The following is a 22,723-nucleotide window of genomic DNA, read 5'->3' as shown; positions in this document are numbered from 1 at the left end:
CCTTCCTATGCCTGCTCTAGTCAGCCAGACAGTAGTAATAACATTCTTAAAATGAATGACTTAAAACTGAACTCGTAAAGCCGAATTCGGCAAGTGAGTTATATGAGAATGATTTATTTAAACTATCTTATTATGAATACTAATAGTTTGAAGAATAAAGACATGAAGAAATTTATTGTTACATAAAAAATCACCATGGTTTTCATATTTTTAAATAAATCATAAATGTTTTTTATTGTTTTTTTAGACGAACACTTTTATTAACTGAGTAACAACTGTCTGAGTTTCTAATATTTTGTGATTGCCAGTTATTTATTTGTTTCATTATAAATGTTTTTTTATGCTGTGTCTCACAGTGGAGGTTTTTAACACTGCAGTAAACATATATAATCATAATAATAATACTAACAGGAAAAAACACTCAACAATAAGAACAAATAATAGTGATTTTTTGATATTCTACTGTTTTCTTACAATATGTTGTTTAGACTATAAAATGAGTCTTATTCATTCAGATTCATGTATTTTTTTGTATGAAAACAACATATGTCTATAGATGACCAGCTTTCAACTATGACAAAGCAGTAAATACTAGTTTTTTATACTGTTTAATCAATGTTTATGTATGTACTTGGGTGTACTAAAATAAAAATGAAATAGATTTGGAGAAAAAAAAATTGTAAATAATAGAAAAAGATTAAAAATCAACTTGAAGTTATAAAGTTACATTTTGTAAGAAAATAAAAACCGACAAAATTAATTCCATTTTTGTCAAGAACAACAAAACGATGATGAAAACACTTTGAATTTGATAATAAGTAGAACTAAGGTGTCATTAACAAAAAGCTAAGAACACATAAATTGGTCTGAACTCGATCATTACTATTTGAAATTAAAATTGTTTTTAATATACAAATGATTTGTTTTACATCATATTAGAATGACAAGAATAATGAATTGTAAAGTCTCTTTTTTTAGCAAAATATTAATAGGTTATTGAAACTAAACAAAACACAGTTCACTTAAGTCAATATTAACGTCTTCATAATGTTAGGCAATAATATTCTTTAAACAGAAATGCATAAAAATGATAGGAAATAAGGGGATAGAAATATCAAGTGATTTCATTAACAAAAAGTATTATTAATCTTAGAAAACTAAACTATTTTATTTGGTCAGAAACTTTGTCAGTGTTTGATGTGCTCAAGGTGTTTGATGTACAACAGTGAGATGTGGCTGACTTTATTCTTTTTTTAAACGATGAAGCATAGAATTTCGATTTGTAAATAGAAATTTGATTTTATGTATTATCAATGAGGCGATGATAAAAAAAATTCAATATTTTATTCGAAATTTCTACATGATTGTAAGTCATCATATCACATAACCAAACATTAAAATAAGTATTTCTTCTCAAAGAAGAATCCTCAAATCTATTAGACACATGATACTGATTGGTAAAATACTGAATGATGTAAATAATTGGACCTAAACATACACTTCCACTGAGTCTTCTAGTATGTGTTACTCTAAATCCAGTTGTTACATAGATATATGACTGATCACTACGCTATATCATTATCCTGTTCTCCAATCACACTTTATCAAGTGTGCAGGAGATATGAATACTAATTTATCAAAAGTATAAAAATTTAACAAAAAATATTTAAAATGAAACGATAGATGATAAATATTGGATTAAGAAATTAGTATTATTGGGCATAAGATTATACATTAAGAAATCATTATTATTTAAATCTACATACTTCCAAACTTTTATTGGTGATCAAGTTCGAGTATTCTTGATTGTTTTTATAAAGAAGCCAGCATAAGATTGCTTCATATAACATTTTAAGTTTAAGTTGCTGATATTTTTTGATGTATAATTTTATACTCGATTTCATCCATATATTCGAAGCTCATTTTCTTTTAGATTGTAATGGTTAGTAAAGCTAATCTTTTTTTTTTAATCACACTCTTGCATTTCCAATGTTCGGTTACATTTGATGTATCTTCGAAGTTTCAAAATGTTTGGCTAGTAGTGATTGATTTTAGAAAAACTAATCGAATGTACTGTAATAAAGATGGTTTTTTTCTATTTTATTGTGTACATTTTAAATAGTCAAAAGTTTGTTATTAAACTTGGTGAACATGTAAACAGTATTTGGTTAATTACATGAAAACACTACGATCATCTAAAGTAAACTATATCAAGGAGTAATTATTCAAAGATAGTTTCTTTTTCGATGACCAATCAATAAAACTTATTTCATTGATTGTGTTATGAAAAAAAGTTCTTAAAAAAACGTTGATCACAATTTTATGTATCTATCGTTGAATAAAAGACAAATACTGTTTTTAGTTTTTATTGTATTTTTTCTCTGTATTCTTTTTTCAAGTATTTTTAATGTTGACCTTCCATTCAATTAACACTTATCTAATATGTTGTCTTGTATTTATTCTGTTTTTATACCACAATTTAACTATATAATGATAATAGAAATAATGATACTCTTAATATTTATCATATTGATAGGTTTGTAATATTTTTCTCTCATTGTCAAATCTTTGATGATGATAGTAAAAAGAAAATAGTAATCAAGTTATCTATTCATATCACTTTTTATTTGCGTCAAATTGAATATAAAGAAGAATCAAACCAGAAATACATTTTGACAAGAATACACGCACAAAAAAACATTGTGATGATTGAATAAGAGTTTGCTTCTGTGACAAGATGTTCAAGAGAGAGAGAGACAGAGAGTTGAAAAAAAACAGAACATAAAACAATAATAGCATCGCATAAAATACATCTTTTTCAATAATTTTATTTATCTGAAAAAAAAATACATCAAACTGTTTTTATAGCTTTCCGATTTCTCGTTCTGGCATTTTTTTTCGTATTACAGAAAATAAATAAAAGCAGATTTTGTACTGTACCAGTGCTATTTAGTTCTCGTTTATGAAGTTACTTAGATTCGCATATTTCTTTGTTATTTATTCGAAATAGTCAAACATTGAAAGTTATTGTAATTATCGTGTTACAGAAATTAAGCAACATTAAATCTATATACATATTATCAGTAGACTGATTTATTTATTTTCTTGTTTGTTTGTATTTTATAGAGAACCTCACATAGACTAACTTTATTGCTTAGACCAGCTACACTGTGTCAAAACAGTTATACGTTTGAATTGGATTGATATCATGAATGGATCAATTTTAAACCATCATTAGAAACCTAGAAGCACTGGACGGCCGTTTCGTCCTATTTTGGGACTACTCGGCAGTGCGTATCCATGACCCCGCCTCGCTGGATTCGAACCCAGGACTTATCGGTCTCGCGCGCGAGCGCTTTACCACTAGACCACTGAGCCGGCACCCAACAGTGTTGATTTCTAACTTCCGAAAATCCACGATATTGCTCGACCGTCCACTAGCTTCATGAGGACATTCTCGGAGCTTTTGTGGGAAGACATTACCAGTAAAGATAATCCGTGTCGGGTAGAGACAGGTATCTACCTCCAACAATGGAAGATGTTTGCGCAATTTTGTGAAATGGTTGAAGTTAGAGAATATCACTGTTGGATTCCGTCTCAGAGGTCTAGAGGTTAGGCTTCCGCGCTCGAGACCGAAGGTGCTTGATTTTAATCCCGTGTAAGCGGTCGTGAGTGTGCTTGCAGAGGGGTCTCATACTAGGACGATACCGCCATTCAGTGCTTCCAGGAACTCAGTGATGGCTAAAAATTGAACGATTGATGATTTCAATTAAAAACTCAACAATCTCCACAATTCTTTTACTGATATATTAAATGTGTTAAATTTATACCAAGAATCATTTAATATTGTAATAATTATGTCATTATTGGAAGTAATACAATGATCGTAGCCGTGAACAGCACATTCACAGCCTGTCGCTGTCTGAAGTGTTGAACTTACCACGTAAACTATATAATACAAGGGGATAATAGTAGTTATAAGCTATTTTGTAGAAATTTTCGGTTACCTGGAAGTTTACATTTTATCAATACGTATGAGTGAAGAATTTTTATTTGGAAATTTAACCTACTTAGTAATTACATGTTTACTTCAATCCCTTTAGGTTACATGTTATTATTCTTAATTTTAACTTCCTACTTTCAACTGAAATATGAGTTAGTACAAGCATAAATTACACATTAGTCATGTCAATATTAACAAAGCCTAAAACACTTCACTATCATTCTTAAGTTCATATTTTTTATCATAAAATACAACTTTGCTTCAAACTTGACTATTTATCAGGATCACTGAACTAAACTTAAAACGGTAGAACCTTATGAGAACTTGTTGAAACGTCTTTCTGATTATAGATCCTTATTTTATAACAGATTAACCTATTAATTAAACTCATTTGTTTAGAACGTGAACAATCGTTGGAATGTAGCAAAGAATATGATTTAAACCAACAATAATTAACTTAATGAATACTTTCGTACCAGATTAAACTATAAAACTTGAACAGCTGCAGAACTGTGTAACTTGAATGCCGAAAACACAGATTTACTTACAGTCATGATTGTTTACACACAGAAGAAAACAATCAAAGAGGGGGCCTATATCCAGCTACATGTTCCAGTTAATTTGGTTTCTTCACTACAAGATACAGGACCATTTAGTCAATTACAGATTTTCATTTAATTAATAACGCCTGTGTTATTCATTTTGCTAAAAAGAAGGGTTAATGTGAATTCACACCCATAACCTAAATCTAATGATATTCAAAATGAATTACTCTCATTAAAAGTATTTTCTACATAAACTATCATGTGTAAACAAATGTTCACTCAAAATGAGTCTCGCTAAAACTTCGTACTGATAAAATAACTTTTTGTACGTCATGCTTACAGTTATAAACGTAAGAATTACATCAAAGATCGGATACGAACAGCAAGAGACTTAACCTCATTTCTTAGTGGAACAATAAACACGATAAAAATACTTCGCTGTATATTATTTTACTTGACAGTTAAAATATTAACATATACAAATTATCATAAATTAGTTTATCTTTTGTATATTAATTATTCAATATACATATAACGTAAAACTGAATAGGATTTCAAGTTAACAAAGCTTTTTTAACACAAGTTAGTTACAGGGCCATACAGTCAACTAATTCAACAGTTAATGTATATTATCTCTTAAAAGATATAATATGATTTATAAATATTATTCAGATTTAGAATATCTTAACATCTTAGAAAGTGATAATTACAGAAATTATAAAAATCTTAAGTGCAGTAAGATAATAGGTTCAGAAATTATATTTCTAAACAAATTGAACCACATCATAACTTAAATCAAAATGAAAATACAGGTCTGTCGATTCACTTTCAGTTATTCAGAGACCTGTACAATACGTGGTGGCATAATAGGATATTCTCGTTTGAGTTCAAACGATAAATGGTTACAAGTCGAAATAAATGTGTCACTCAATACTCTATAATCCTCATCTCTTTAAAGTCATTTTAAATTGTTAAAGTGGACTGCGTAGACGCCCAACTTCGTGACAGACAGGCAGGATTCCGTAAGGATAGATCGTCTACAAATCAAATCGCAACCCTACGGATAATTGTGGAACAATCAAATCAATGTAATTCATCACTCTACATCAACTTCATTGACTACAAAAAGGCATTTGATAGCGTGGACAGAACAGCACTATGGAAGCTTCTTCGACACTACGGCGTGCCTCAGAAGATAGTCAATATCATACAGAACTCATATGATGGATTACATTGCAAAATTGTGCATGGAGGACAGTTGAAAAAGTCGTTCGAAGTGAAGACCGGTGTTAGGCAAGGTTGCTTACTCTCACCCTTCCTCTTTCTCCTGGTGATCGACTGGATCATGAAGACATCAACATCTGAGGGGAAGCACGGGATACAGTGGACATCTAGGATGCAGCTGGACAATCTGAACTTCGTAGATGATCTGGCCCTTCTATTCCAAACTCAACAACAGATGCAGGAGAAGACGAACAGTGTGGCAGCAGCCTCAGCAGCAGTAGGTTTCAATATACACAAAGAGAAAAGCAGGATTCTCCGATACAACACAGCATGAAACAATCCAATCACAACTGACGGAGAAGATTTGAAAGATGTAAAAACCTTTACATATTTAGGCAGCATCATTGATGAATAGGGTGGATCTGATGCAGATGTGAAAGCGCGGATCGGAAAAGCAAGAGCAACATATTTACAACTGAGGAACATCTGGAACTCAAAGCAACTGTCAACCAACACCAAGGTCAGGATTTTCAATACAAATGTCAAGGCAGTTCTACTGTATGGGGCAGAAACCTGGAGAATTACGAAAGCCATCATCCAGAAAATACAGGTGTTTATTAACAGTTGTCTACGCAAAATACTTCAGATCCGTTGGCCGGACACTATTAGCAAAAACGTACTGTGGGAGAGAACAAACCAGATCCCAGCGGAGGAAGAAATTAGGAAGAAGCACTGGAAGTGGATAGGGCACACACTGTGGAAAGCACATAACTGTGTCACAAGACAAGCCATCTCCTGGAATCCTCAAGGCCAGAGGAAAAGAGGAAGACCAAAGAACACATTACGCCGGGAAATGGAGATAGACATGAGGAAAATGAACAAGAATTGGATGGAACTAGAAAAGAAGGCCCAGAACAGAGTGCGTTGGAGAATGCTGGTCGGCGGCCTATACTCTATTGGGAGTAACAGGCGTAAGTAAGTAAGTAAATTGTTAAAGTGATCGATTTCGCAAATTAAATTGTCTGTTATTTTGTGTATCAATGTAATAGATTTTATTCCGTCGGAACTTAAGGGCTAAAAATATGTCAATGACCATGACTCAGTGGTCAGTCAATTGAAAATATTTAAGTCCTATAGGGCTATAGTCGCTCCCGAATGGATTAGTGCTAATATTTCCGACTATGAGGCTGAATGACACGAGTTCGAACTTCAAAAAGAACATCGATTCGCCCAAGATTACTGGCACACCGCGCTGACCATTACAAATTAGCACGAAATATAGGCCCAAGTCTACTATCTACTACATCCAACTACTTAACATATAAATTTACAATCTTAAATGGGTGTATCTTTTAGGTGTAATACATAGCGTACAATAAACTTTTTCAGATTGAGAAACAATATAGGATCGTGAAAGCAATCTTTGAATTGATAGAACCAATATGATAGGTATATCTAAACAATCAAGACATATCTGAATAACGAAATGACATCAATTATTGTAATATGAATAGAGTGAAAAATATTTATTCTTTAAAAATAGAAGAATGTGGGGGCTGTTCCAAAGTGCTATTTAATTTTTTTTTAATTAGAGGAACAGAAATTAAATTCCAATCAGTAACAACAAACATATTTTAATATTGTTTATCGAGTTATATTAAATCTGCCCATGTATTGAAGTCAAAAGAGATATAGCTGCAGATATCTTAAATAACAGAACAGATCATTCTAAGGAATCATCTGACCACCTTTTTCAATAGGACATCAAGGAGAGAAAGTCTCATTTTTACCTCTGCTTTAAGTGTGAAATTAATCAAGAGGTGACAGTTATTGAATTGATCCAAAATGTCACTGCGGTTCATTTTTTACCCACCAATGATGAATCCGCCTCTCCTACATGGTTCTAATTCCTTTTCAAAGTATGTTTGGATCTCGCCTTTGTTAATAATTTTTTACTGTTTCAACCGTAATCAATTTCGTTCTGTGCTCTAACGATTTTCAAATCAATCACAAAACTGTTATTATGACCTATATTCTGTTCATTTCTTGTTCATCTCTGTTGGTCGGACAACCATCTTCCATCAGCATGGGGTTGTGGAGTTTGTTAAGTTTTTGACAGAGATCATGGATCTATTGATGTTAGACCACCATCATATTTCATATTTCTAACCCATACACTATTTCCATCCTGCTTTCTTATCTAACTGCTAACCTTATTTTGCTGTTTGAGATTTCGGATCACTGAATGATGTAGTCTCTATCTGCTCTTTAACAAAATCATACGTTTAATCAAACAACTATAAATTTTAGTGTACAGCTAAGTAAATTACTTCGTGTGAAGAAGTTTTTCGCTGAAGATTCTTGGTTGTTTGTTGGCCGAAATATCTTATGACAGCTTGGAAAATATTTTTAATAGTTTTTTACCGATAACACGAACGTTTTGCTCCTGTTTCTACTTGCTCCATGGTTTTCATATTCAAAGTAAAACTAAAGCCCATTTATCATAGCTTCAACTGTTTAACTTACCATTTGAACTGAAACATTTTATTCAATTCATCAGGCAACCACCTAATTTATTCCACTCAGAAATATGAATCAACCAAAGACCATTTATTCTAAGAGGTGTGTTAGCACGATGTTACATGTAAAGATGGAGAGCAGAAATGCTGTATCATTAGCGGAGGACAACTATGATAAAGCTTAGGTATTCTCATATCACTTTAACAATAAATATACCGTGGAGATACCCTTTCCTTCCTCTCATACAACCCCTTACACACCCTGTGAACTCCATGATTATTAAAGAACTCGATGTCTTTGGTCTACTAACTGAGCTTGATATAGGCGAATCCATGGAACTTGATGAAATACATCTTGAGTTGCTACAGAAATCGGCAACTTTTATCACAAACTGCTTACGAATATGTTCTAGTCTATCTGAAACCCTAAATAGATTGCCAAATGACTAGAAGAATGCCATAGTAAGTCCAGTCTTCAAAACAGGTGCAAGACACAAACCTGATAACTATCGACCAATACGACTAACTAGTGTGACTGTTAGTTTCAGAAGATATTATTTGGAAGGGATTGTTTAAGTACCACGATGAAAACCGGATTCTCTCCGAAAAGCACCACGGCTTTAGAACAAATTATTCGTGTCTCAATAACTTGTTCGTAGCCAGTGAAAGTTGATGAGCCCTTAAAGATCCAAAGTTACCTATAGATGTAGCCTATATTGACTTCAGTAAGGCTTTCGACAAAGTTCCTCCCAACCAACTGACATCTAATTTAGGTGGTATTGAGTATGGAGGCACTTCACTAATGTAGAAAAAGAACTTTCTGGTTAGGCGTCACAAAGAGTACAAGTTGCCGAGCCGGAAAACTATACTTAGCGGAATGCTTCAGGGTACAGTTCTGAAACCAGTATTTTACCATCTGTGTGTAAATGACCTTCCTAGTCTCCTATCATCATCGGTTTTGCTATATGCGGATGCTGTCAAGGTATAGAGAGAGATGAAAAGTGAATGGATATTTTTGAGAGTCAAGATGAATTGGAGAAATTACCCGAATTATCTAGAACTTGGCAGTCGTCGGTAAATGCTTCCGAGCACATTATAACGCATATTAGTCACCACGGTGAATAACAGTGAGCTACCTGTTGTTCACACACAATGTCTTATGAGTCATCGTTGCCAATACTTAAAATATACTGCACACTGCCATGAGACAGACGTCCAAGGTTTTACGATCCTATGGTCCATACGAATAGTCGTTGGACAAGTCAATGCTAGAACTCCTTTAACTTTTTATACAGTATACGTTCATCCTAAACTCTAGTGCTGAATACAAGCGGACAACCTCTACCTAAAACGAAACAATGAGCTGTTGGAAAGGATTCAAAGAACCACAACTAAGCTGATACCCGGAATCGCAAACCTCCCATATGATGTTCAACTGGCTAAACTAAACCTATTTCCTGTTACATACCGAGGAACCAGAGGTGAATTGATCACATTTATTAAATTACTGAATGAAACACTTGGATCTAAAATACCCCCACTTTTTTGTTTTTAGAAACAGAGGATTCATAAGGACACTCTAAGACAGTTTACAAACCCATAGCAAATTAATCATCAACGAATGAAATTCGTTACCTATACACGTGATTGAAGCCCCACCTGTCGACGCCTTCAGAAGAAAGCTGTGTCAAATGAAAAACAACCATTGCCAGGACTAACACAGGCTATCTAGCCTCTCACCCTTTTCATACTGAAACTGTAAAAGAACTTCTCAACTGAACATTGTGATGTTCCATGCTCCATGTTTCCTATGGAGAAAACATATCTAGAAACGGGTTGTATCAAGACTGATGTTATGAGGTAACTAACTAGTGCCAGCAAAAACTGGTTTATTTGGAGCACCGCTTACTTTAAATAATTTACTGAGCTGTAATTTGGTGGTTTAGACATTAATTCCAAACAAGAATATATGGGAAAACGTTTTGGTTCACTTACTAGAACTGTTAGGCCAGGAATGTGCTTTGATTGTGAGGTTATAAATTAAATGTCTCATGAATATATATATATATATATATATATATATATATATATAACGAATGCCGGAAAACATTGTAAAAAGTAAAGGTGATTTCGGAGTCAAAAACTAGATACCTCTCATCTTCGAATGAAAATTACCTTGTCTTATATTTAAGTATCGAATTAAGGTACGGTATCACAGTGGTGTAAATCTTTCTCAGAAATGATGTTTACTGGCTGAATAAATCTTTTTGCAATTGCAAATCCTCGATTACTTTGAATTATTGGTTATTGTCTTTATAAAATTATAAAATATGATTCCACTCTTTGCGAAATAGACCCCTGTTTCATACCTCAGAGCTTAAAGACTAATTACTGACGTATTAATTTTGATTTTGTATGAACCAAATAGTACGGAATAACAATATTGTGGGTCGATCAGTCACCTAAAGCAATACAATCCTACTGAAGAACAGTAGACAGATTAGAACTGGTCAATAAAGGCTAAAAGGATACTTCATGCAATTAGCTGCATACGTCTAAAGTTAGCACATTAGTTTACAAGATGATCAGTTAAGAATTTGTAGATCATCCCGAAATGCTTTTCCCTATAAATTTTCATGAATGACTGAAAAACATACTGTACTTTTCCATAAAATTAAGGTAATCATCTGCAGGTCAGGCTTTTTTTGGGAAACAACTTGAATGTCGATAGTTTCAGCCAACAAAGTTCATGGTGAAATGAATTCTATCACGACAGTGGCAATCCTGACAGAAAAATAAACTGAGGTACGAAACATTAAATTAAAAATGACATAAAAATTTTTAGTGGTATGTTAAAAAAGGTAAACAGGTGATTTTGTTTCGCTGTTATAAACGAAAAAGTGGCCATTATTTAAACATATACGACGAAGAAGTGCTTGCAACCAGTAAACAATAAGTATTATTTGTTCTCTAGTTGTTGAAGTGTTCTACAGACAACTGATGACAAATGCTTATTAAAAAAGGAAGCGTTAATGTCAATATTGAATGTTATATCAAAATATCTGAACACTTACGATTAACTGATGATTTTCGATCCATCATAAGCGGTAACTTCCACTCATTTTAAATTTTGATCAAACTACAGTGCATGCATCTGAGATGCTGGTAATTTCAAACAATCTCAACCTGCTTTTTTATTTCACGAGTACATAAAAATCTTTGTTCTATTTGGAAATTTTTCCATATATTTTTCTATTGATTGTACGAGAAAAATATTGTTAGTGGTCGTGTATTGATTGAAAATTGTTTCCATAGTGTAGGACAGTGAAATGTCATGGTCCTAGATAGACCATCCAGTTACCAGGTCACTGAAGGTCGAACAGTGTACCGACCGTTTTTCGAGTAAAAGATAACTAATGTCTTGCAATTGGTCTTCCGTCATGGACTGGCCGATGCAGCTAGATTTGCACTCGAATCAATAAATATTACTTATTCACGCCTGTTACTCCCAATAGAGTATAGGCCGCCGACCAGCATTCTCCAACGCACTCTGTTCTGGGCCTTCTTTTCTAGTTCCATCCAATTCTTGTTCATTTTTCTCATGTCTATCTCCATTTCCCGGCGTAATGTGTTCTTTGGTCTTCCTCTTTTCCTCTGGCCTTGAGGATTCCAGGAGATGGCTTGTCTTGTGACACAGTTATGTGCTTTCCACAGTGTGTGCCCTATCCACTTCCAGTGCTTCTTCCTAATTTCTTCCTCCGCTGGGATCTGGTTTGTTCTCTCCCACAGTACGTTTTTGCTAATAGTGTCCGGCCAACGGATCTGAAGTATTTTGCGTAGACAACTGTTAATAAACACCTGTATTTTCTGGATGATGGCTTTCGTAATTCTCCAGGTTTCTGCCCCATACAGTAGAACTGCCTTGACATTTGTATTGAAAATCCTGACCTTGGTGTTGGTTGACAGTTGCTTTGAGTTCCAGATGTTCCTCAGTTGTAAATATGTTGCTCTTGCTTTTCCGATCCGCGCTTTCACATCTGCATCAGATCCACCCTATTCATCAATGATGCTGCCTAAATATGTAAAGGTTTTTACATCTTTCAAATCTTCTCCGTCAGTTGTGATTGGGTTGTTTCATGCTGTGTTGTATCGGAGAATCCTGCTTTTCTCTTTGTGTATATTGAAACCTACTGCTGCTGAGGCTGCTGCCACACTGTTCGTCTTCTCCTGCATCTGTTGTTGAGTTTGGAATAGAAGGGCCAGATCATCTACGAAGTTCAGATTGTCCAGCTGCATCCTAGATGTCCACTGTATCCCGTGCTTCCCCTCAGATGTTGATGTCTTCATGATCCAGTCGATCACCAGGAGAAAGAGGAAGGGTGAGAGTAAGCAACCTTGCCTAACACCGGTCTTCACTTCGAACGACTTTTTCAACTGTCCTCCATGCACAATTTTGCAATGTAATCCATCATATGAGTTCTGTATGATATTGACTATCTTCTGAGGCACGCCGTAGTGTCGAAGAAGCTTCCATAGTGCTGTTCTGTCCACGCTATCAAATGCCTTTTTGTAGTCAATGAAGTTGATGTAGAGTGATGAATTACATTGATTTGATTGTTCCACAATTATCCGTAGGGTTGCGATTTGATTTGTAGACGATCTATCCTTACGGAATCCTGCCTGTCTGTCTCGAAGTTGGGGGTCCACTGAGTCCTTTATTCTGTTTGACAATACCCTGTCGAAGACGCTTCCTGGTATTGAGAGAAGAGTGATGCCTCTGTAGTTGTCACACTTGCTAAGATCGTCTTTCTTCTGTATCTTGAACAGGTATCCTTCTTTCCAGTCTGTTGGTACTTGTTCCTCATCCCAAATCTTGCTGAAGAGAATGTGGAGTATCTTTACATTTACCGATACATCTGCTTTCGACGCCTCTGCCAGAATAATGTCTGGCTCTGCTGCTTTGCCGCTCTTTATTTGTCTGATGGCCATGCTAATCTCTTCAATTTTTGTGGGCCAACGTCGATTGGGAAGTCCGTGGGAGTAACAGTCTCCATTTATCTAGTTCCCAACCTGCCCTACTATAAAGTGTTACCTATGTTATTTTGATTTTGTATTTTTTTATGGAATAGGTAAAGTCTTTCCGGAATAATGTTTATGATAAGAGATAAAGGAGTGCAAACCGTGACCATCGCTACATGGGCCAGCACATGCTCTCCGTTCGACATGGAGTCAACGCTCCCGATTCTTCCTTTTCTTATGGCAAAACAGACAAACCACTGGGTTTACATTATACCCTTCTACTAGACAAACAGTCACCGTACCTGACACTTATGTTAATCAACGCTCGATCTGTACAAAGTAAGATGACTTACCTACGCACCCTATTACTTCTAAACAACCCCTCACTTGTTTTGATAACGGAAAGTTGGCTGTCCTCCGATACCACAGACACATATCTACAAATAGACACCTATGACCACTTCCGCTGTGATCAAGTCACCAAGAAGGGTGGTGGTTGTCTCGTTTATGTATCAAAAAATTTGAGAGCGGAAATCTATAGCGACCACGTCCTCAGCAAACTTCCTGAATCGATATGGCTTACTGTGCACACTCATGAGTGTAAAATACTAATCGGATGCATATATCGAGCTCCTAACACTCCCAGTTCAACTGACACTATTATAAGTGAGTCATTTGCTCAGGCTGCCTCGCTTGACTTCACTTACAAAATTGTATGTGGTGATTTCAACCTTCCCACCATCAACTGGAAAACACATTTTGGCCCATTGTGCCTTAAAAGCATACTTAGGTCCTTAGACATACACGGCTGGCAACAACATGTACACCTGCCTACACGAAATCACAGCATTCTCGACTTGATATTCTGTCATAATGTCACACCAACATCAATGGTGGTTGGCGAAAAGTTTCACAACAGCGATCATAAAATAGTCCTCTGCACCCTTCCGATTCTTGCCATATACAACAAATTAAAGACATTAAACACGCGATTTCAACATAGAGACTATGCAAACGCTGACTGGGAAAACTTTCTATTTCTAATAAAGCACTCCGACCGGGGCAGTTTCTTTACCAGTAATAACCTCTTAGAAACATTAGAAATATTCAATATCACCTCCAAATCTGCACTAGACACTACTATACCCTCTAAAATTGGTTTTAAAACAGTTACTCCCTATATAAACCGAAAGACTAGGTCTAAACTGCGAAAACTGAAAAGGATGTACTATATATCAAAAGACTTCAGTGCCCTGCACCAGATATACTCTGTACTTGACGGAGTACAAAGTCAACACAACAAGCATAAACAGGTAGAGGAACGTACTGCGCTCGCTGCTGCATCTAAAGCCCAAGCCCTATGTCGTCTCCTCACGAAACACATAAGAACACAGACCTCAACATTCACTCCTTACTGCACGACGGAGTAACGTATAATGACCAAACCGTCATATGTGAACTATTAAGTGAATGGTTTTCTCACAATGGAAATACATCTGATGCTCCAGATATCGACACAAAGTGCACCGGCAAAAACTATCTTAGTACCATAAACTTCGACATTAGGAGTATACATACCGCCATTAAAACCCTTAAGCCAAATGCGAGTTCTGGTGCCGATGACATCCCTTCAATCGTTTATAAAATGTCAGGACCGGACATACAGACGCTACTGCTCAAAATATACACATTATCTTTAGAGACAGGTACATATCCGGAAACCTGGAAGTTAACGTATGTTCTTCCCAAACACAAATCCGGACCGAGAAACCTGGTTGAAAACTACAGACCTATAAATATCACTCCAGTCATATCACGCATAATGGAGAAAGTGATACAAAATCAACTATCTGATCACCTACTCAAGGAAGATCTAATAGACCCGTCACAACACGGCTTCATTAGAACAAGGTCGTGCAGTACATGCCTGATAGACTTCTTAAACGAGGTCACTCGTATACGCGACCAGAAGAAACTAGTTATTATACTATACTTCGATATTAAGAAAGCCTTTGATAAAGTACCTCATAATCTTCTAATCAACAGACTTAAGTCATTTGGAATTATAAATCCCCTTCTGCAATGGATCAAGTCTTTTCTTACGAACAGATATCAAATAACTAAGATTAACTCTAATACATCTACACCTCGACCAATAACCAGTGGTGTTGTCCAGGGCAGTGTCTTGGGTCCATTGCTCTTTATAATCTACATCAACAATATATGCAAGTGTTTTAGCACAGGTAAGACCTACCTCTATGCCGATGACTTAAAAGTCATCTATAAAACTGACATTTGCGATTTACGCAGTACTATGCAAACAATCCGACATGAACTCAACATGGTAGACGACTGGTGCAAACGCTGGAGGTTAGAGCTCAACACAGAGAAATGCGGCTGGTTATGTATAGGAGACACGTTTCTTAAAATGAAACTAACACTTAGCAATCACACACTGCTTAGACCGGCATCAGTAACTGACCTAGGGGTACATTACTCACACAGTCTTAATTTCTCTGAACACATCTCAGCCAAAGCAACCCAAATGCGGAAATTGCTTGGCTTCATTCTCCTTAATTTCTATCAAAATGAATATAAAATCCTTCTTTGCAAAGTTTGTGTAAGACCTATCGTTGAATACTGCTCGTTCTTATTTTCCAACCTACGCCTATCTGATATACTAAAGGTGGAAGGAATACAACGAGACTTCACCCGCAAAGTACTTAAAACTGACTCGGTCATTGACTACAGTTCTCGATGCCAAATCTTAGGAATAGCACCCCTTTGGGAGAGAAGGCTTAGGTCTAATTTGATTCTCTACTTCAAACTACTCAAAAACCTTACTTATTCAACATGTAAGATAATTCTTGCCCGAGATTCACATGAATACGGACTCCGAAACAAAGTATCTACGGTCAAAGTTGAGAAATGCAGATCAAAAACTCGGGAAAACTTCTTCCTCACCAAGTATGCAATAATATGGAACAGTCTTCCCTCCGAGACTCGCATGGCAGATGAATTACATACGCTTGCAAAACTGCTTGATCAAGCCCTCACTCGCACTGATCTTGCACGTACGAACACATCTGCGCCCCACTCAGACATCATAGGCTCTCTCCATGTCTAGACTAAAATGGACTTCAAGTTCAGTTTGCCTTATTTTTCCCACTTTGCAGTTGTATTAATTACTTTTTCCACCCTATTTCTTCACTTGAAGTAGACAGGTAACTCACTGGACCGATCATTACTGTTAAACTAAACTCGGTCGATAAGGGACACTCACTACCACCCTAAAAAGTCAAGAGGACCAAACAATCGGCTGCCTACTACCAGTGGTCTTGCATCTATGGAGCCTGTTACCAATCAACTGGTTAGGACAACAGAAAATAACATCAGCACCAAGTTACTGTGAGTTCCTTCCTGTTTATCCTGTATTAACTTTTTACTCTTCTGTACACTATGTTGACTAGCAATTAATATTATTTCTCCACTCGTTCCCTTATCCACAACTCATATACTTCTATACTTTTTCCGCCTGCTTAAATAAACAACTATCCTACATTATACCCTTCTTAACGCTTATATTCTGATTGGCAAACTATACTTTATACTATAGTCAACAGAGACACTGCATCGATGCTTTACCCACAGTCCAGAGCTTGTAACTGCCTGATAAGCTTGTAAAATGGTACTTATAGAAATAGTGCTTTCCAACAGGTTGTGAAGCAGAGGATTGTGTGAGGTATGACGTATATACAAAAATAAGCCTAATGAGCCTAACATCACAAAAGGAGGGAGGGTGGAGTTACTGACCAGCAAGCATTGATGGTGAGGGCGATAACTTCAATCCACCCGTGTTTGTGGGGACAGAACATTTTGTATGTATCAGGCTCCTCATGATTGAGAATAAGTCAATCAATCTGTGATATAGATTGTCTTCCTACGCTCACCACTCAGACTCATGTTTCCAATATTATGCTGGATTAGCTATTCTACTAAGACAACCTACAACATGCTAACCCGGACTTTTACACTAGGATTGTGTGGCTGGCATCGGATAGACAAAAAAAAGATAACAAAAGATATAGTCATTAGTATTCTTAACACTTCACCCTCTATATACACACCCTTCTAATAAACCGCTTCCCATGTACCAACATTGACTTCCCTTCCTTCATGTGAGCTTACTCCAACTTGTTAAACATCACAACTCATTGTGCTTTATTAGTACATTCTCTAATATGGAGCCTCTGACTTCACTTCACTCTAACAAGACAATATGAATTTATTCTAATTTATTCTACCTCTGTTCGTTCTACTACACAATGTTAAGCAACCTTTGGCGTTCATATCCAAGTGCCTTGCTGCTCTTCTGTTTCTCTTTTTTTCTTTTTCAGAATCTTGCTCTGAGAGCACAGCTATGAAACTTCTGACGTTGGGAACAAACTTGACCTACGCGTCCTCTCAAGGTCATAGTTTACAGCAAGCGCTCTACGATTTCACTTTATAACAACTATAAATTTAATAAGTTGGGAAGCATTTTGCGAACCAACAAATGTTGTAATTTATAGATCATGCCTGTAAAAACGGTGTGTACCTGCACATGCAGAAATATATTATTATTATTATTATTATTATTATTATTATTATGACGTCATTGCTCTCTGAGAGCGGAACGATCCAATTTAGTGATATCGGGAAATGATTTGATGTTCAAAAACAATTCTACGGTTTACCCGAAACTACATACTACTGACTGGCAGCTGTCTGTTTTACATGTAAATCCAACAAAATGTCCATGTAAGCAATAATAATACACCTGTGGAAAACAATCGATTTATTCTCAATGATCTCCATAGTTTTATTCATCTTCAGTTTACAATCAGGCTGTTTTCTTAATTTTATTCCATCCAAACATCCGAACATCCAATTACGTTTGTAGTAGTAGGCTGGTTGAAAATGCAAAATATCACTAAGGGAGCAGGAGAATCCCAGTCAATGTTACAATTACTTTTTCAAGTCTGATACTGCTTCATCATTTGTGGGGAGATTCGCACAACCTTTATATGTGCTGAATCGTGAAATGACATAGTGATACCGTAATGACGGCTAAATAACACTGAATCTTCACCACTCATCAATTACAAAGCTTGACATTTTCCTTGACTCCATATGGAAAAATAATTTTCTCTAAGATTCTTTGAATTAGGGCATATTATGAATTTCCTGTATCGTTCAAGAGCACAAAAAACAATATTATAGTGCTGCTTTATTTATTTAGACTCTTGAAAATGCAATGCGTAGTTAAATATCTGGAGAGGTGTTATGAAGTTTTATAGACAAAGTAAATAACAGGTAGGATTTTGGTTTTTTGTACGAAAATGATCCCCCAATTTCTAGCCCACACATCAATGAATATACCCAGCATCTGTAGTCGACTACCTTGCTTAATTATCGATTAAACTTGATTCATTAATCCATAATCATTGCTCCTAGAAATTTTTCCTGTTTCGATAAATCCTTCTAGAACCAAAGAACGTGGAAATCAGAACTTCAGTTATCAAGTATCCACACTTTATTTGTGGATTTCCAAATACCCATTTCATATGTGTCTCCCCAATATTGAAGATTTCAGAATGACAATTTCAAAACACAAAATCAAGGTGCAAAATTAAAAGTTCAACTTCAAATCTGCTAACGAACCCGGCTTAACATGTCGGTAGAAAAAATTAATTTTAAAATTATTGAAAGGGATGGTATTCATAATAATAGCTTATAGTCACCTTAAAACTTTGAGTTTCTCTCTCAACAACAAGTGATTTAGAATTTCTCGATCAAGTGATCTAAAATTTTGTCATCTGACCCCTGATAACTACAGACCACAGTTTACAATAAAGATCAGTGTTCTTCCTCCACAAATCTTTTGTTCGTAACAGCTTTGTAAACCCAGTCAAGCCAGAAATCAGGAATAAAGGAACACAAATATATATATTTGAAAGATAGTCAATATTTCAAGAAATGCGTGACCTAAACTGGTTAGTTGTTGTGAGGGATATGTTTTACAGTTTAGCCAATCGTGATATGGTGCGAATGTGCGACAAAGCACATTCAGCTGTATTCAGTAAAGATTGTGATGTCAGAATCAATGTTTCATTCACTTGTTGCAAAAGAGCACATGCTATAACCTCATCGACTAGCTTCAGTTCGAAAGAATTTTCTGACAATTCAGTCTTCAGATTTTTACAATCTACCGTGGGTGCATTAAAATCTCTCAAGATTAAATATCAACTACTTTGTGACTAAGTGTTTAAATAGTTTGGGAAGACCTTGTTCAACTCGTAGTTTATACGGTGATAGACCAAACCAGTCAGCAGCTCTCTACCTTTGCATTACAAGTGGAAAATAACTAATTCGCACGGGTATGTTATCAATAACGGCAAATGGGATAGTATTTCTAATGAATAGAATTACTCCTCCCCTATGATTCTGAATTCTGTAGGCTCTTACCGATGCGAAACGTTTGAAATCACGTTCCCAACTGTTTACAGACTGCGTAACGCAGGTTTCTGTGAGGGCGATTCCATCCAGCTTGGTGGAGTCTGTCTGTACACCTATCCTCTATCTCTTGTTGAACAAGCTTCGGACGTTCGTCCAACAGACTCGAAGATCATTTAAATGTCTTTTTGCTACACTCAAAGTGGGTTAAGCATCATTCTTTGTCGAAGCCTCACTACCCTAAAATTTACAAATTTAAGGTCCCTTCTGTCAGAATCTAGCCTTAGTTATAGCTCTTTCTTGTCCTCCCGCCTTTTTAAAAAATCCACGAGCGGCAAGCACTTATGGGTAAAAATCTCTGACTTCTTAAGTTCATGTCCATTCCGCATTACTAAGTCTCTTTCACTAAGATAATTAAATACCACTTTTAGCGACCTGGTTTGGTTTTTTTCTAAGTTCACTTGGCTACCTATTTTATAAAGCTTCAGCAAGGCGATTCTAGAGGTATCCTGACGCACTAGCTAGTTTAGCAAATTTTCTATCAAGCTAATGTTCAGCTCAAAGCGAGTTCTACATTCTGAGCTTTCAGTCTCCTTGACTCTAAAAGACAATTGACCTTTCATTATAATTAGCCTTTAATTTATCAGCTATAGTTTGAAGGACTGGTTTTTCTTTAACGATATTAGGTCGTTTCTCATTCTTGATTTATACCTACTCATCAGTTTTCAATGGAGTAGCAATCACAGACGCGTTATTTAGACTGCGAGATCTTGAATGATTGTCGATAACTTGGGTAGTCAGGTTGTTTTTCCTGATAGAAACAGACCTGGTTTTACGAATACGTCTTCTTGCTTGCTACCATTTGGAGAGTGACGGACAGAAGAAACTTACTTTCTTGAGTTTTTATTTCTAACAAACCTCTTTATAGACCTTCTTCCGTCTGCCCATGTAATTTAATAGACTCTGAGCTTAGTTTCGGTATTTTCATATCGATTTGTGTATTGACAACGTGAGCACCATTTTATCCATCTCAATTACGCTTGTAAAGATGCTTTTTAGCAGCATTCACCAATTGAGTGGCTTCTGTTAGCAAGCTGTTTGCGTCCCAACATCACTGCTATCACAAACACATACATCCATTTGTACCAAATACTTTGGAAGGCACAGGTGTTAAATTCGTGCAAGTTTCGTGGTACTATCCTTTGTACTCATCGCACTGCATGCCACTTTCCACAGAGTTTCGACAGCCCGTGCGTTGGGTATTAATTTTTTCCACTGTCCGTTCATTAATCAAAGATTCTCAAAAAGAATCTATGCACAAACAATACCTAGAGACAAAAGAAACTGATGACAGGAAAAAGTTAAAAACCAAAGTTTTCGAACCAAAAGTGCAAATAAATACGGAAAGAACCAATGTACTCAAAAGTACAGATGATAAATTACTTTCGAAAAAACGATATACTTAGCGATTACTTTAACTAAAATTTAGTTAAAGCGAAAACAGCTGTCTTGATGCGTAATTAACTATCAAATTAACAAAAGTATTTCAGTAAGGAAAAATACCATCATCCTCTTCAAATAGCTCGTAATACTTGTTGAATGTTTCACAATAAAATGCAACTAATATAAACTTATGAATAAGAATAAGGTTGATTACAAAATTATCTGTTAAATGAATTCCTTGGACGTCTACCGTATTTCTCATAAAAAATAGTTAATTTATCAGTGAGAATGTTCCCATGTTTTCGTCTGGGTTGCTACCTTGTTTTAAAGTGTATGTAAATGACGCTGTGGCGTGGTGTGTGGCAAGCCCACTTGGCCACTGTATCATTTGTCTACTCATTGTAACTCAGACACTTAATTCATCATGTTAATTTCTGTGTCCATTTCTGACTCTTAATTCACTATGTTAATTCAGTGTGTATGATCAAATGCATGTGTGTACATTAACACTTAAGCTATCCTCCTATTGGTTGCAAGTGCAGATAATCGATAATTTATCCACACCCGATTAACTCTCAAAAATATATATGGATTTTTAACACACACACACTCACACACTCTGTTTCATCGTGTGCTTGCTCGCTGTACGCTTGCGGATTTTTATAAATCATTAACAATAAATTGTCTCTACAACTGGTGTTTAGGCTTCTGAATAATCTCGAGTAAATCCGTAATTCAACTAGGAGATCAAGCCTACCTTAAATACTCAGTTTGTGGGATATTATTTATTGGAGTCAGATATTGAGGACATTAGGCTCAACATGTGTCTATGATTGTAATTAGCCTACTACTGGCTTGCCGTGTCATAAATTGTTAGTGTCTCCGATTATTCATGATTTAATTTGTTAAATACGGTTGGCTATCACTATTAATGCACTTTACATGTGGCAAAGAGAAGCGATGATAAACATGGCTGTTTTGTGATAACTACATACCATTAAGGCTTACATTATACACATATGGGCATTTAGCTCCCGAATAATCTTTGTTGAGATGCATCCTTTAGAGAGCCTTTCCTTTGCTAATACCGTCGTCAAAGTAAGTTACCCAAGGTGCATTGATTCTCAAAGAGAATTAAGGTGGAACACCTTATTAGGCATTGTTTTTCCATACTGTAAATTCATCAAATACTTCCTACCTTATATTAGGCTTTTAGTATGTGACTGGAACCTCACTCATTTAGGGATTTCAAAACATGGATCATCCTTTCCAAAGGACATATCTCGCTTAAAATGTATTTCTTAACAATCAAGCTGTGTTCTTTCTCAAATCGGTTACACATGAATAATGTTACATAATTGCCATGTAAAAAACAATTTTTAATTAACAGAAGGGGTTTGTGGAGATTTTTAGAAATTTTCACAGATTGAAATCATGAGTCAGTTGAAGCTAGACCACCATTGAAAACCTGGAAG

General features: G+C 35.7%; 1 protein-coding gene across 1 annotated transcript in view; it reads right to left on the bottom strand.

Moving 5' to 3' along the window:
* MS3_00004422 (uncharacterized protein) overlaps positions 1 to 11,457 on the bottom strand; it is a 63,328-nt gene extending 51,871 nt beyond the window's left edge. The window contains exon 1 of the mRNA XM_051212335.1: positions 11,366 to 11,457. Coding sequence (XP_051072508.1) covers positions 11,366 to 11,393 — 28 coding nt within the window. The 5' untranslated portion in view covers positions 11,394 to 11,457. The remainder of the gene's footprint in view (positions 1 to 11,365) is intronic.
* Positions 11,458 to 22,723: the final 11,266 nt, after the last annotated feature.

The sequence above is a fragment of the Schistosoma haematobium genome, chromosome ZW (genome assembly GCF_000699445.3).
Source record: "Schistosoma haematobium chromosome ZW, whole genome shotgun sequence".
Lineage (NCBI taxonomy): Eukaryota > Metazoa > Platyhelminthes > Trematoda > Strigeidida > Schistosomatidae > Schistosoma > Schistosoma haematobium.
Note: the sequence above shows the minus strand (reverse complement) of the source record. Positions and strands in the feature narration are given on the sequence as shown.